This window comes from Clytia hemisphaerica, unplaced genomic scaffold (assembly GCF_902728285.1).
Source record: "Clytia hemisphaerica strain Z4C2 unplaced genomic scaffold, Clytia hemisphaerica genome assembly, whole genome shotgun sequence".
NCBI classification, from domain to species: domain Eukaryota; kingdom Metazoa; phylum Cnidaria; class Hydrozoa; order Leptothecata; family Clytiidae; genus Clytia; species Clytia hemisphaerica.
In genome coordinates, this window is record NW_027103657.1 from 309,375 (window position 1) to 326,583 (window position 17,209).

At 35.3% G+C, this 17,209-nt stretch overlaps 1 protein-coding gene across 2 annotated transcripts in view; it reads right to left on the bottom strand.

Annotated features, from left to right (window-relative positions):
* Positions 1 to 17,209, bottom strand: part of LOC136803204 (uncharacterized) — a 47,847-nt gene that overhangs the window by 20,962 nt on the left and 9,676 nt on the right. For both annotated transcript variants that reach the window (XM_067059938.1, XM_067059937.1), the window contains exons 7-14: positions 16,742 to 16,877; positions 15,465 to 15,538; positions 14,503 to 14,622; positions 13,423 to 13,951; positions 12,961 to 13,165; positions 12,368 to 12,587; positions 11,414 to 11,619; positions 11,139 to 11,218 (exon numbers count right to left, since the gene is read on the bottom strand). In XM_067059938.1, coding sequence (XP_066916039.1) covers positions 11,139 to 11,218; positions 11,414 to 11,619; positions 12,368 to 12,587; positions 12,961 to 13,165; positions 13,423 to 13,951; positions 14,503 to 14,622; positions 15,465 to 15,538; positions 16,742 to 16,877 — 1,570 coding nt within the window. The remainder of the gene's footprint in view (positions 1 to 11,138; positions 11,219 to 11,413; positions 11,620 to 12,367; positions 12,588 to 12,960; positions 13,166 to 13,422; positions 13,952 to 14,502; positions 14,623 to 15,464; positions 15,539 to 16,741; positions 16,878 to 17,209) is intronic.

Below are 17,209 nucleotides of genomic sequence, written 5' to 3' on the forward strand. Positions count from 1 at the left end.
TCTGTTCCATAAGGCTAAATCATCAATTTAATTTACTTCTTAATTATTTCTTGATTATGTCTTATTTATTTCTTAATAATTTCTTTAATTATTCTTAACCATTTCTTAATTATTCTTATAATTATTTCTTAATTATTTCTTAATTATTATTTTATTTGAATATTAACAAAAATTTATAGTTATTAATTTTGTTAAAACACGTTTTTAATCTTATATATTAAATTTACAATTTTTATAGTTTTCTATTGTATAGGTACAACTTTCAAATGACTAGTCGCAAGCAAATGAAATCAATCCTTGCAAACTGTTTCCACGTGAACCAATACGTGAAGGATAATTTCAGCTGTCAGAGAATTCATAAACTATTTTTTTTTTACGTTTGAAAGCTTACTTTCCATTTATATTCGAATTCTTAAAACAATCGTTATTTTTAAACTGCGCAGTTTTGTAATTGCACCCTTGCGCACTTTTACAATTGCAGATAAAAATTGAACATTTTTTATCCAATATTTTTTTCCGTTTATGAGTTAATCTGAGTTGTTCCGAGTAAAGGATTGCATTTCCAAGATGTTTTCCCCATGTTTTCTAAACACTGGTTTGTTTACTTGGCTTTCTAGCACTTTAAAACTAGCTGAAATGACAATTTTCGATGAGAAATTAAATAATTAAACCTAAAAACGTAATGCCGAGTTGTAACTCTTTTAACTCGGAATTATGAAATGAATTTATCTAAATTCTCACACATCAAGTATAATTCATTTTATAAAAAAAATCGTTGAAGCTTATCAACATTTCAAAACTTAAAACTCGGATTAACTCGATATAACTGCGTTACAATAAATCTTTACGTCAGGGAGCTAATAAACCAGTGCAAGGATTAATTTACAGTATGATATAATTCGCGATCTTGCAAGCTTAAGTCTAGGATTTTATGTAATATTTCTACGATATCTCAAAGAAAAATTGGTCGATTTGTTGTCAAAATTACAAAAGTGTGTAGAAATTACAAAAGTGCGCTTAACAAGGGGTAACGCGGTGGTGGGATTTCTAATGGAAAAAGCCCTGTTGCATCAAACAAGCATGATTGGCTTTACATTGTGCAATCATCAGCGAGCCCCCTTTACAAATGAAGATATTTCAAATTGATGGCTTAGTATGCTAAAAAGTTCGTCTAGCTTTTATCATTTTTTCTATGTCTATTCAGCACCAATTCGGGGCATCATATTATTTTTATTTCTTAAGGTAATGTTAAATTATTTTGTACATTGTAAGAATAACGATTTTGGTGGTTCTAGTTTTTGAGATTTTTCATTTTTCATTTACTATTTCCCTAAATGATTTTGTCAATTTTTCTTGATTTTTATTGATACACAGATGTCTGCTCAGCACCAATTCGGGGCAGCTTCTCAGCAAAGCTATCAGCTGGTTTATAATTTCAAAAATATGAGCATTCCAATCACTTTATACTTTAACTTCTTATTGAATTACTTTTGTAAATAGAAAAATATGATTTTGATCGTTTTAGTTTTTGACATTTTTCATTTATCAAAAAAAATAAACCAGCCGAGGCTGGAAGGTCAGCCAATAGAGCTTAGCTAGATAGCTTTAATAAGTAGGTTAACAGATGTAAGAGATGCACTGAAACAGAGTAGACTAAATATGTTAAATAATGTACAAAATGTGAAACATTTGATAACTTGATTTAAAATTAATATAACAAGCCTGAGAGCTCCTCCAACCCCCCCCCCCCCCGAGAAGCTCAAAGTATACTTCTCTTTAGCATTGTCCATATAGTACGTACGCAAAGATTTTCCAAATATTTGACACCCCCTCCCACCTTGTACGCAGAGAACAATAGAAATGACTTTGTTTAAACAATAGATGTACACTTTGCTGAACCCCCTCTCCCCCCTTCACTGTGTACGTACTAATGGATGGCCCCTCCAGTCTGGGTAAATAAATTTTGTAGTTTAATAACCGTCAAGTTACACAACCATCTTGAAGATTTTGCTGGTCGCAAATGATAATCGAAACGAAAGCACAACTTAAAATTCATAACTATGCGGGGAAGCTCATTTTTCCCCCGTTTTGCTTTAAACTCACTTTTGATTGGTCTATAAATTTGGGCGATTGATTTACCGCTTTGGCGGAATAAACACACAACCATAATAAATAAATTCAACAGGGCAGCGGTGTAGCAATTAATTTCAACTGGGAATCCTCTCTTCTGTGCCAAGCACTGGCAGTGTTTTTTAAACTTTAAAACAATGTTAAATGAAGACCAGATTGATCTGTTTGTTATGGCTGTGCAAGTTGTGACGAGAGTGTGCATGTTGTGTAACTTGACGGCAGCCTGCTTTAGGCAAGTCTGATAAGAGATATCTGTAAACTGTTATCGCCATTCATTCCATTCCATCATTCAGTCAAAATGTGCGCCAAGGTTAGAAAAGGTTAGAAAAACACAATCTGGGTTCGGAACTGCGTGAAAAATAGTTTGATCAATTTCAACAAGAACTGTTTATATTAGTATTAAGAGCAATTGCACCTAAGAAAATCCCTGAATCATCTAAAGTGGGATCATTGATGTCTTGGATTTTTTTCTTTTTTAGATATGTTGTGGGGGTTCATGGGTGGAACAAAATTCCAAAATTTGAGCCTGAGAGCTCAAGCCGTTTCCGAGATATCGCATTTTGAAGTTTCAAAAATTTTGTCTAAAATACAGACCGGTAATTTACAGACCAGAATTCCAAATTGCTATAACTCCTTATTGGTAAGTCCAAATGACATGAAATTTTGCACAGATACACAAGACCATTAACATTTTCTAAAAACAAAAACAAAACAAAAAATTTTATTTCAAAATGGCAGATATTTGAAGCCGAAGTTTTGAACTGCTTGAAAATACCGGTTGGATTTGATTCTCAGTTATTCCTGGCCCGAGATTCCAAATTGAATTTCTTTTTCAGATCCTGAAAGATCAATACTTTAACTACCAAATATCAAAAATCTGTCGCGGAGAATTCATTTTTGGCTCAATAAATCAATTTTAAAGATGACCTATATTTTCCGAAAATTCCCTAGCAACGCCCTAGCAACAAGGCTTTAACAGGCTACTCCATGTACCAGAAGGCTCAAAAATTGGTTTTAATGATTGACAGTCCATTTCTGGACAGTTGTGATCATAGACTGATCAAATCATTAGAGGATATTCCTCTATATGCAAAAGAAATTCATAATTTTCACTGCCTGCGATGATATTAAGAGGCATTTCTTAAGAGTCTTCAGGGTGTGGTACCTCATCCTCTTGGATTTTGATGAAATTTTGACCAAATGATCTATCACACAAGAAAATAAGACCCTGAAAATTTCACCTTGATATCTCACTTAGTTTTGAAGATACAGCGTCTCAAAGATAGGCTACTAAGCGAAAAATTGACCCCTAAATTTCATGAACTCTGGTGGGGAGCAGATTTTGATTTGAAAGCCAATAAATTTTTATTCAAGTACATTAGAAAGCTGATTTATATACAGTGGATTTCAAGAACTTTTTGTAGGGTATCCGAAGAAATCAAATTGAGTTTCCAAAATTTTCCCTGAAAATCTTTAGCACCTCCTGTAGAGGGCTTCAGACTGCGTAATCTGGGTTTGGAAGCACTTTTAGCTGGCAGCTGATAGTCCTTGCGACTTTTTAAAGCAAACTTTTGACCTGGAATGGTTTACTGGTGGGTTTTGGCCACAAAAACAACATTTTCAGGATCTCCCTATTTGCGTAACTGTCAAAAATGGCCGAAAAAATTGCTATTTTGGCAGATCTGGAGTAAAATTCAAGATGACATATCTTTTTGCGACAACAACAAATTTTTTTGAAACTTTCAGCAAGGCTTCCTTAGTAGGTCTAGTTTATAGCCTCAAAAAATCTAAGTGGGTTTTTGAAGTTTCTTAAAGATATGATCGATTGAAAATTTGCTTAACTTCGTTGTTTTTTCCCTCTTAAAATGCTAAATCAGGCCCACTTAAGGGCTCTAAAGGTTAATTTTTGTCAAAATATTGGTTGATCTTCTCTAGCCAACTAATCATTGGCATTAAGGGAACAACTGTAAAGGATTTCAGGTCATTTCCATCAACAGATGACATTTTATGACTGTTTCTTTTTTTTTTTAATACAGAATATGTTAAAAAAAAATGCGAGACTGACATCTGGCCTTTCCTACCATTCCAGGGCCTATATTTTCAGGAAAAGCCTCAATCTCTCACAGTTTGATGAATATTACTCTTAAATATAAGCAGGTTACTTAAACTAAATGGGTTTAACAGTACTTAATTCCTATTCAAAAACTTTTTAGAATTATTCAGAAATCCTACTTTGACAATAATTTGCGCTTTACCGCAAAATTTCTAAGTCCAAGTGTCGTGATTAACTTTTAGACTGTGCAATATCTCTATAGTTGTGTACACTAACAGCCTTACTTGTTGATTCTTAAATAACTAAGCAACATTACTAGGGTGATATTTTATGAGATACTGCAAAGCATGATGTTTAAATCTTCTGGACAAGAAATATTGGACAGTCTAAAGCTAATAACGACACTTGGACTTAGAAATTTTGAGGAGTCACCAGAGTTCATGAAATTTAGGGGTCAATTTTCGCTTAGTAGCCTATCTTTGAGACGCTGTATCTTCAAAACTAAGTGAGATATCAAGGTGAAATTTTCAGGGTCTTATTTTCTTGTGTGATAGATCATTTGGTCAAAATTTCATCAAAATCCAAGAGGATGAGGTATCACACCCTGAAGACTCTTAAAAAAATGGCTCTTAATATCATCGCAGACAGTGAAAATTATGAATAATCTTTTGCATATAGAGGAATATCCTCTAATTATTTGATCAGTCTAGGATCACAAATGTCCTGAAATGGACTGTCAATCATTAAAACCAATTTTTGAGCCTTCTGGTACATGGTGTAGCCTGTTAAAGCCGTGTTGCTAGGGCGTTGCTAGGGAATTTTCGGAAAATATAGGTCATCTTTAAAATTGATTTATTGAGCCAAAAATGAATTCTCCACAACAGATTTTTTATATTTTGTAGTTAAAGGATTGATCTTTCAGGATCTGAAAAAGAAATTCAATTTGGAATCTCGGGCCGGGAATAACTGAGAATCAAATCCAACCGGTATTTTCAAGCAGTTCAAAACTTCGGCTTCAAATATCCGCCATTTTGAAATAAAATTTTTTGTTTTGTTTTTGTTTTTAGAAAATGTTTATGGTCTTGTGTATCTGTGCAAAATTTCATGTCATTTGGACTTACCAATAAGGAGTTATAGCAATTTGGAATTCTGGTCTGTAAATTACCGGTCTGTATTTTAGACAAAATTTTTGAAACTTCAAAATGCGATATCTCGGGAACGGCTTGAGCTCTGAGGCTCAAATTTTGGAATTTTGTTCCACCCATGAACCCCCACAACATATCTAAAAAAGAAAAAAATCCAAGACATCAATGATCCCACTTACAGATTTTCTTAGGTGCAATTGCTCTTAATATAAATGATCAAATTCCAAAGACCATTTGTCATAATTTTAAAAGTCCAATAATAGGAGATGTGATGTCATCATTTGGTTCCCGTCATCTGATTTACGGTCAGCAGGTAGAGCTGGAGAGTCGGAAAGCTTTTCCGCTGCTTTGCTGGATTTCCACTGTCGACCTCTGCACGCTCTGTGTTTAAAAGTTTTCAAATCGAAGTAGAGAGCCGTATGCTAATAGAGAGTAAACCGAAAACATCAGTTTATCCACGATTTCTCAATTTTAAAATTCGGATCAGTCCACACAAATTCCCTTTTAACAAGATGTATAGCTGCTTCTTAACAGAAAAATATTTTCGACTGACCGGCCGAACGAGTCCAAAGTCCAAAAAAGCACGATTGCATCCAGTCTTTATATCAAATTTATACAATAGCTGTACTTTTGTAAACTTTATCAAATCCTAATAACATTATAACACCATCAATTCCCCTAGAGGCAAACAAGAAAAATATGTTTTTATTGCAAAAACTATAAAAGCAGCAATAACAAGCAATATGCTGAATGGACCTACCTGATGATGAAACTTAGATAGCAATAAGGAGAAAAACAATCATTAACCCTTTAAGTGCCGATGTCGTATATATACGACATGGGCTATATAGGAGGGCGAAGCCCTCCTGTAATGCCCAGTTTGAGTTAGAAATCGTTATTTTTGGTCGAACTCGTAGGAATTAGATTGTCCTTTATGGTCAAGCAAAAAAAAATTCAAAAGTGAGTCTTTCCAGCGAAATTTTAAGCAAAAAAGTCAAAAAAATGCAAAAAATTGACAAAAATTCACTTTTTTGAGATTCTGACCGTTTTTTGACTATTTTTGGTCAACGAGTGATCCAAGAACCTCCAAATTTGCCCTGTTTTACTTTATTCTGTCTTCTAGTGAATTGATTTGAAATTTTACCACTGGGCACCTTTTCATCAGTTCAGTCAGGTCCGCGCAGCGGACTGCTTTAATTCCCTAACCTACCCACCCCCCCCCTTGGCCCAAAAGAAAGAAGAGACTCTAAGCTATCCAACGAGCTATATACGAGCTATATACGAGCTTCTAATTCCTTCTAGATCAGGAGATATAAGCCCTTAAAGTTTGAACTAGCGATTTTTTAAAAAAAACTTAGAAAAAAGGACCCTGGCACTCAAAGGGTTAAGAAAATATAGCAGTTAGCGAAAATGCATTAAATTTCATCATTGATATTTGATGGGGGGGAGGGGTTTAGGGAAAAAAGAAATAGAAAGTTCCGGTTGCAAATTTGCAAAAGTTTTGTTGACAATTGAATCATGCTTGATGGTGTCATTGTTATCAATAATTTTTTTAAGTGAAAAAACAAAGCAATATATGGAAAAAGCCCAATTCAAATCTGCGAAAACGGCGATTTCCGGCACACTTCCGGAATTTTCAGCCGGAAAAACATGATTCTCAAAAATCCGAATCGGCCACACTTAGGACACATCTTCATGCAAAAATCGGGAAAAACGATTAATGAAAATCTCGAGAGAAAATGACAACAAACCAGTTTTGACGGCATATTATCGGCATTTTTGGCCGAAATTTTTTTCCTTCAAAAATCAGGCTCCGTCACATTTTAGGTATTGCCGTTTTTCATCAGTCTGCAAAATTTCATGAAAAAATATAAAGTACAGCTCGAGAAATTCAAGAAAAATCGTTTTTCCGGCGATATTCGGCTGTTCCGGCGATTTTTAGAAAGTCCGGCATCAAAAATCAGTTTTATTGACAATTGAACCATGCTTGATGGTTGGCATTGTTATCAATAATAACTTTGCGTGCAAAAACAAAGAAATAATAGGAAAAAGTCCAATGAAAATCTGCAAAAACGGCGATTTCCGGTATATTTCTGGCATTTTCGGCAAGAATAGAATTTTTCTCAAAAATCGAACTCAGCCATGTTTTGGGCATTGCTATTACGCATCTATGTGCAAAAAATCAGAAAAAACTAATGATGAAATCTCGAGAAATTGCCAAAAAAACGGTTTTTCCGGCATATTTCCGGCATATTTCCGGCATTTTCGGCCGGAAAAAATGTTTTTCGAAAATCGGGCTCCGTCACATTTTAGGTATTGTCATTTTGCATCAATGTGCAAAATTTCATAAAAAAATATAAAGTACAGCTCGAGAAATTCAAAAAATACTGTATTTCCGGCGAAAATAGGCTGTTCCGGCGATTTTTAAATAGTTCCGGCTTCAAAAATCAATTTTATTGAAAATTAAAACATGCTTGATGGTGGGCATTGCTATTAATAATGTTTTTGAATGAAAAAACAATCAATTATAAGGAAAAAAGCCAATGAAAATCTGCAAAAACGGCGATTTCCGGCATTTTTCCGGCATTTTAAGCCGGAAAAAAATTTTTCTCAAAAATCGGACTCGGCCATATTTTGGGCATTGTTAATACGCATCTTTGAGCAAAAAATCAGAAAAAACTAATGATAAAATCTTGAGAAAATGCCAAAAAACCAGTTTTTCCGGCATATTTCCGGTATTTTCGGCCGGAGAAAATTTTTTTCCCAAAATCGGGCTCCGTCACATTTTGGGCATTGCCATTTTGCATCATTGTGCCAAAAATCAGAAAAAACTAATGAGCCAATCCTGAGAAAAGCTGGTAACAGACGGACGAACGGACGAACGAACGGACGAAGGAACGGACAGACGGACATCGGTTAATTTATAGGACCTCTACCCCACCGGGGTAGGTCCAAAAAGCAACATAAACAAAAACTTGAGCAAACGGCTTTAAACCTTCAAAGAATGTAGAAAAAGAATCCCCTTGATGAAAATCATGTGTTTGATTTTCCGAGTTAAAAAAATAAATGACAGAAATTGAAGCTTGCAACAGATTTACACTGGAAATACTTTGGTACAACACTGACTTATCACATCTGACTATCGCTTGAGCCGCCATCTTGAAACTACATTACGATCTGTAAAAACAACGCACGCTAAAAGTACCCAAAAAGTTAACCCGATCGGAAGAAAGTTTAGAAATCAAAGTGAGATCGGAAAATCGGATTTTTTTTTTCCGTCTTATGATGATGGAGGAACTGGAAGAAAATTTTACCTATTTGAATGCTCAGCTTAGGCTGACCAAAAAGAAAAAATAATCTAAATCCGAAATATCGTTCAAAGAAAATGTATTCTATGTTTTGACTTTTTTGATCCACACAATCTTGGCTTTTTATGTTTGACTCTTTATTATGCATGTGTATCGAGCCATTGAATTCTATCCCGCTGTAACACCATCCTTAAAACCCCTCTATTTAACAGGCTTGTTTTTCATATTAATTAAGTTTTTCAACTCCAAGTAGCTTTTTTGGTAATTTCATTTTCCGTGTTTTTCTTTCAAATCGGCGACCTCAAAAAGTGCTCCAAGTCTAGTTCACTTAACCTTAGATCAGATTGTGATTGTTTTCTGCCCACCACGCTAAAGATCTAAAGGGATGGGTGAAAACAAAACAATCTGATGAATATGCTATCTCAAAATCGCAAGGACCGCGTTCGTCTAAAAGGACTGGGGATGACAACAAACCTGCGTGATTGTGTTTAAAAATAGGGCGCTGTATCAGTTTTTGACTTTCTGGCGCTCAACAAGATTCTTGTTGTAAAATTTTCCGCGGGAGGACTATTTTCCTCAGATGTATAATTTTCAAGTGCCTTCAGAGGTTTACCGTGTACGTAAGAAAATTATGAGCAGCTGTTATCAGGTTAATTTCACTGGACTCAGCTTCATCAAAATTTATCAAAAAGCAACGTTCAGTCAAAAGTAGATTCAATCTCCTGTGTCATTAACCTAGTGATAAAATGTCGAAAAAAAGTCCAAAAGTATAGAAACTCTCTTTTAGTGAGAGCTACAATGTTCTTCGTGTGCACAGACTTGTTAAAAGCAAACTAACTTTTTTAAATGATCAATTTAGACTGGAGTCGTTTATAATGCGTGTAATACCAATAATAATAATAATACGGGATTTAGTTTGTATAAACGACTGGAAGAATCCGGTGTTCCAGCCTTATAGATACAGGGGCTAGCTACGCAGAAACTTGCGTAGCGAGAAAACAATTTCTCAAGCAACAACAAACTCTCAAAATGAAATCAACTCAAATGAAACTTTCAATCAATACACAAATCCACACATATTTTTTTTCTCAAGAATTATTTTGAGCAGGAAAAAATTATAATTGCAATATTGACACTTTTCTTTTGTTTTGAGTTAGTGCACAAAGGTTTCTAGACGACTAAAATTGTTCCATTCATTACTTTTTGCTTTATTTCTACTTATTTCTACTATTTATGTATAAATTAGTCGTCTAGCTTGCTAGACTATGATCAATTAGGTCCCTAAGATCACAAAAACGAGTGGTGAGAAAAATTTTGACCATTTTGCTGGTCCCCATGTGACGTCATCACTTTTGCTGGGGCTTGAAAATGAAAGTGAAAATTAGAAGCTCATATATGGTTCAAATGAAAGATATTTATCCAAGGATTCCAAAAAATATCACAACATATACCTGAAAATCAATATTTGAGAAGCTATAAAGGAAATTAGTTGTAAAAATGACGTCATCGGTAATAAAAAAATTGTCGAAATTGAAAAAAAAATTTTTCATTTGAAAGAGGACCTGCTTGGGAACATAAAATATTACTACCGAAAACCTTGAATTTCACTTGATAGGAAACTATTCTGTGAAATGCGTTTGACTTGACTCTCAAGCTTTTTAAAGAGTCCTGGGCGTGCCCGAAGCTAACCTTTCGCAGGCAAATTTAATGAATTACAATTTTGCTGACAGGGGCTTATAGGGAGAGATTCAGATTTTTTTGTAGTAATATTTTTTGTTCACTAGATGGTCCTCTTTCAAACGAAACAAGAATTTTTCGATTTTGACGATTTTTCATTGTCGATGACGTCATCGATGACGTCATTTTTCGAGCTATTTTCCGTTATAGTTTCTCAAATATTGATTTTCAGGTATATGTTGTGATATCTTTTGGAATCCTTGGATAAATATCTTTCATTTGAACCATATATGAGCTTCTAATTTTCATTTTCATTTTCAAGCCCCAGCAAAAGTGATGACGTCACATGGGGACCAGCAAAATGGTCAAAAATTTTCTCACCACTCGTTTTTGTGATCTTATGGACCTAATTGATCATTTAAAAAAGTTAGTTTGCTTTTAACAACTCTGTGCACACGAAGGATGCTTTCAGAACATAGTGGCTCTCACTATTTCTTTTCTTATGGGAAATCAGAAATTTATTTCTGTAAAATATGAACAATAGAACTAGAAGTGGCTAAACAATAAATTTCAGAGCGTCAAAAAGATTAAAAATCAAACCGCTAAGTGTAAGGTTACAAGCACGCTTAGTTTTTAATTTCTCGAACTAGTCTCAAAAAATAGCTTCGTGTATTTTACAGATCCGCCATTCATGTAATACACGCATTTTACAGACTGGCCATTCAAGTATTAAAATAACGCTCGTCACTTTTTTATTTGAAGAAAGAAAGTTTCAGAGGTAGTTTACCATTAGACATTCAAATATTGATTGATTTAAATAGATACCTTTTTGAGTGAAGCAGCTTTCAACATCATCACAGAATCGATAATAATCTACATAACCCTCATGATCTGGCGACGAATACCTAAGTGAATGAATGAATGAATGGGTTGTGCGAAATTGTTCCGAAATGAAAAAAGGCACGGTTTTCCAGATATATTGAGCTGGCTATGAGATAATTAAACTTTTTGGCCCAAAATTAGTGTAAAATTCCAGGTGATAATCTTGAATGGGAATTTTACGAGCCTCTTACAGAATTCTAAAACAGTAAAATTTTTACCACTCCATAACTGTTGTGATTTCAGAATAATTCAGACCGAGAGCACACAGATCGAGAGCGCGCGGAAAACTGGTCTTCAACATTCTTCCGGTCCGCAATTTGTCATAATCTTTCATAAATTCATAAACTCGAACAGCCTCTTTGACAACTTTTGTTTTAATTTTTTGCATTACATCAGCAATATTTTTCGGCACTGTCCATTCAGCCTGTTAAAGAGAATATGGAAATCCGGTTGTCTCTCTCTAATTCGATCTTGTAGGGACCAAGAGTTATCTTCGAATTAAAGAAAGATTCGAATTACAAAGAGCATTTTACACTACTTTCTAGCTGAGGGGACTAATGTCAAAATCGAAAAATTTCGAAAGCGAAGAAAATTTTGACAGGAACATAATTTGGTGGATTTGGTCCCTTTTGGGCTAGAAATATCCTCCATCCACCAGATTGAATTCCCGTCAAAGTTTAATTATTCAGGCCATCCACCAAATTAAATTCCCTCTAAAAAACTTTTTTGAACATCCGTCAAATTAGATTCCCGCCAAAATTTCTTCCATTAACTCACCTAATTTTATTCGGATTATTTATCCCGTTTGCAAACGAAGTAAACAATCAAATTTATGCATCTCAAGAAGGGTGTATTTGCAAACAATGAACGGTACACATTCTTCATAAGAACACACGAAAAAAAGTTTTGGAAAGCCTTCGAATGTTCTTAACATTTTGGGTTTCCTTAAAATATTCTAATTTTTTGTGAGTATTTTGATTTCATTTTTTTTTTAAAGTTGCATGCTTTAGAGTCTGAGAATTTTTTCGATTTTTTTTGGCTTCTTATATCTAAAGAAAGTTAGAAAATCTCATTCGGATCAAAACACAAGTAATCTCTGTTCTTCAAAAACTATGTTCTTATATACTTTGTTCTTACTTTGCTCTTAAATATGCAAAAATTGTTTATCGCACCTTTTCCTTATTGGTTAATTTCAATTCTTCAATACGTTTCAAATATTTTTGTTCTTGTACTTCAGACGGTTGTAATTTCTCTAAGAAACGCAGATAATTGAAGCCGGTGTCGTCACTAAATTTACCATACACCAAATCCACTTCAGCGGGAGTTCCATTTAAACTCAAGTACGTCAAACATTGATGAAGTTGTGATCGAGTCACGTACCCTATATTGTGTCTATGTAAAAGAAAAATTGAACTTAAGATTATGATTGCGTTTTTTTATTCTGATAAATTGGCTTAAGGACACGAGAAGTTTTTTTTCGCGTTGGTGCAATGCAACATGCTCCATCCCACCAACAGAAGATAAAAAATGCGTGTCTCATGGTTTCTTTTTTTTTCATGGGACAAAAAGTGAGGGAAATACCAAAAAGACACGCTGATTTTGTCCCAGGGACAAAAGTGAAAGAAACACAAATTTTATTAAAAATGTTGTCGATTTCACTTTTATTGGTAGAAAGAAGAATGGGGTGGAGACACGAGAAAGCGTTTCAGGTTGGTGGGATGGAGCAAGTTGCATTGCAGTTTTTGATTGTAGTTCAAAAACCCACCTGTCAAAATCTTGGAAACAGGGTTTTGCTAAAATTCGCCGTTGGTTGGTTTTTAATCTCATTTTTTGCATGACGTCATCAAGTTCCATTTGCTTGTCTTTGTTCACCGTGGTCCAGTCTGTTGCACCGGGTTTGGGCATGTGGTATGTTTCGGCTGGAGGTAGAACAGCAGTCGGTGTTTTCTCAAGGCCGCGTTGAGTGAAAACTAAAAGTTGAGGGCAGAGCACAGGTACGGTCAAGATTGAAACAGTCAACATTTTGTAAAGTGAAATATTTTTTTGGCCGTAAAAAACGGATTTTTATACTTTGGAAAAATTCCCTTTCGTTATTTTAAGGAAGATGAACATTTCTTGTGATTAGCTTGGCGATTTCCAAAGACATTCACTAAAATTGCCAAAGTATCTGTCCGCGAAAATTTGAACGCTTTATAAGAAGAAGACATTTAGCCAGTACCCCACATACCTTTATCGATATCGGCGAAAAAAGAAATCCACCACACATTTCCTTTCCTGGTGTCATCAGCATATCGATCAATGATTGCCAAGATTTGGGTTTCCGTTAAATGTTGTTGACCCATTGCACTCAATCCCATCCGGAAACGGGAGGTTGGAATCGAGCCGTGACGTAATGGATCAAAATCTTGAAAGAATTCTTCTACGCGGATTCGATTGACCAACACGTGATGACGGATCCGTTTTAGCAGCTCGTCTATATCCACTGAACTGATATCAGGTGATTCATCCGAGCTTTCCCCGTCACCCGTTTTCGAGGATGACCCAGTCCTGGCTCCACCACTCGACGACGGCGCCGCGCGACCACAATACTCGGCGTCAATGGCTTGAACAAAGGCAGGGTAGTTGATATCTCCAGAGGTAGGGTATTCGAATTTCTGACAAAGGATTTCAAGATCACTATGGGGAATATTTAATCCCACCATGTGTAACATACGACTGAATTGTGTTTTGGTGATACCTCGCGTGTTTCCGAACCCCTAGGAACAAAAAGGATTTTTTCTGAATATATAGATAAAAATGATTTTGAGAATGTGGCCAAACACCTCAGGTAAAAACACTTGTTTTTATTAAATGCAAAATACCGGATTATACAAAATTTTGCCCAAAAAATCACTTTCTAGACCATTACAGTCTTTCATCAATATCTATCATTACATACATTGTACTTTTGGAAAGCAGAAAACTTACTCTTTGACCAGCTTTGCTTAAATTGACCAAAACCGCCTTTCTTTGGGCAAGGTGATATTTCAAATTTCAGGTGGAAAAAACACCCGTACACAGAAATTTCCACTAGAAATTTATGTAAGCAAACCCATTCCATTTCCCCTTTCCACGCTATGATTTAATGAAATTTAAAGATCTCTCATGAAACTTACTAATCAAGCTAATCAAGTTTCTAAGACTCAAAAAAAAGACGGGGGTAACTCTCATACGATTATTCTATACACGATACGCACCCCCTTATATCAAAACATAAAAGAGGGGATGCGTGTAGCCTAATTAATGGTCAGAGTAGTCTTTTACTTACACGATCAAAATCTTTGAAATATGGATACAACATGATTCGTTTTTTACGGACAGTTTCACGTAACTCTAGAATGATGCGAGCGACTTCACCTTCTCTCGCTTCACCAAGATTGTTGGGTACCTGTTTAGTAGAAGAGTATTCAGAATTGTTAAAAAAACGCATCCGTTATGGGTATAAAGCTGGGTGTCCACTTGAAAAAATAAGTTCGTCGCGAGGGTTTTTGTCCCAAAAAATAAATCTAAGCACATACATCTGGAATTAAAAATCTAGTTTTATTTGCGATATGGCAAAAAGAAGTAAGGATTAAAAAATGAAAACTTTTCACTCTACATCGCCTTTTTTTTTGTTCTGACGCAAAAAAGAATAGATTTTTGATTTCAAGCAAATGTCTACATAAAATTTTTGTCAACAGGTATTTACGACAAACTTATTTCTTTTCAGCGGACACCCATCTTAAATGTACAAAGTTTTTTATTCCTTGAGGGCGGTAAGTCACATGATGTACTTTTTAACCAATCGCCGTTGTTGCGTAAGGGCTGATAGGTATAATGCGGGCTGTTACAACTCGCTTTGCTCACTCTGTTGTCCTCAAAAGTGTAAATACATAAACTATTGTCTATTGGTTAACGTACAGATACAGAAATTTGACATCATTCGACCCTGATAAAATCAAAACCAATACCACTGTTCGGGTAGCGAGCACCTCACTAAAACCGGGATTTTTTATCTCGTTTCTTAGTGAGTTCCACTTTGACCATTTTTGAAAAATAGAAGCCTTTCAAGTGTTTTGACTGATTTTGCCCAGAAACGAAGGTAATACCTAGTATGAATCGTGATTTTTTAAATAACTTTTTATTTCAAAAAGTGAGGGGCCATGCCTCTTGGTACGGGACCTGCTGTTGTTGCGTAAAGGTTGATAACAGTAAAGCACCAAAAAACTTTAATTTAGAGAATTAGAGTACCTTTGCTAAAGCACCAATCGGAGGGCGAGGTATATCTACTGTTGGGTTCTTTTCAAGGTGAGGAACATTGAATGCTGAAAAGAGAAAACAACGATCATAAATTGTAAGTGTACCCTCCAGCGTTGTTGGCGGCGAATTGATACTATCGAAGCTTCGTCATTCAAAACCGAATTGGAAAGAGTCAGCAAAGGTGTACATATCAAAGTTATGATAAGTTCTATTCACCCACTTAACCTAGATTGAAATCCGGGACTAAGTTGTTCATATATTTATAAGCCCGAAGAGCTATAGATGTCGTGCTTTAAGCCATCGCAGGCAAAAAAAAGTGAATATCGCAAAAAATATTGCTGCTATTGTTTTCGAAAACACGCGAAGCTTCTGATTGGTCAAGCGCTGAAATGCTATTGTAATGTCACGTGACCTAGGTAGGATCGGGCTTTATAAATCTATGACTAAGTTATGTTTTTCTTTAAAGTGGTATCCATTGTATCTGGGTACATTAAATGCATTATATTAAATTAAAAAAAACTACGATTAAAGATTTTAGTTGGTTGGAATACACCTATTATAACCCTTAACTGCGCGGTCGACTTTTTAGGGAACTGGTAATAAATTTACAAGGAAAATTTTTTTTCTCGGCGCACGGCATTTCTAGGCCAAAACTAAATCAAATTTCCGCCAAAATTCCAGAGGCATTTTCCCGTGTCTCTACGGTAGAGTGCGAACTATTTCTAGCATTCGAATAACTTAACTATGTGGACGTTACATTATCGCTTCAATGCAAGGGCATCTTAAATCTTTCTCAATAGTATTCCTACACTTGTGTTTTCGATATCATTGCCGAGAAGAATTTTCCTTGTATTTTCGTTACCAGTCTCCTCAAAAGCGTAAGCTCTAGTTTAGACGGCAGACTTTCTGACCTGCCTATTCTAATTGCTTGAGTAGCCGAAAAGTGGGCACAAGAAAAAGCTGACAGAAAAAGATTGAAAAAGGTCATTACAATGACGTCAAAAGAAGGCAATGCATTGACCTTTAATTCACAGCTAGAATAGGTAGGGTAAAAAGTTGGCCGTCTAAACTAGAGCTTAAGGGTTGATAAGTGTATGGAGAAAATGCCACATATATATAAATCTTAATGGACCCAAATACGAAAGAGATTCAAACTAACACTGGTCTGTACCAGCCTGTGCGCCAAGGCCTGCTTCTTCAGAGTTTGACACAGACTAAACACACGTATCATACTTTCATAATTAGGAAAAAAGTAATTGTCATCTTACCATTTTCCATCAAGTTACAGAATTCTTTGTAGCGGACACGCCCGTCTTCAGTTTGGTAATACCGGACAAGAATGTCGATTTCATCACGTGACAAGTTAGCTTGAGTACCGCAACACAACGATAAGCCGCACACGAACTAAGAAATGAAAAACAAAATGGTAGAATAAAAGTGAGATGACCAGAAAACGAAAAACGCGTGTTCGTAAAGATGTTTTTAAGATGTTCGGTTTCTTTAATCAAAGAAAAGTTCTTTGGTAATTTTTATGACATTCGAGATTCGAGACTCGATAGGGTCATCGAACATGACACATTCGTTTACAAACAAGAAACAAGAAGAGAGATATGACGATGTCGTCACTTCGAGTGAATGGACTATAGATATATAGGAGCTCATAATGTTAGGTTTTAGCCAATTTTCAAGTTTTCCTATACTTTATCGGCCAAAATTTAGTCGGCCTTAATTATTAG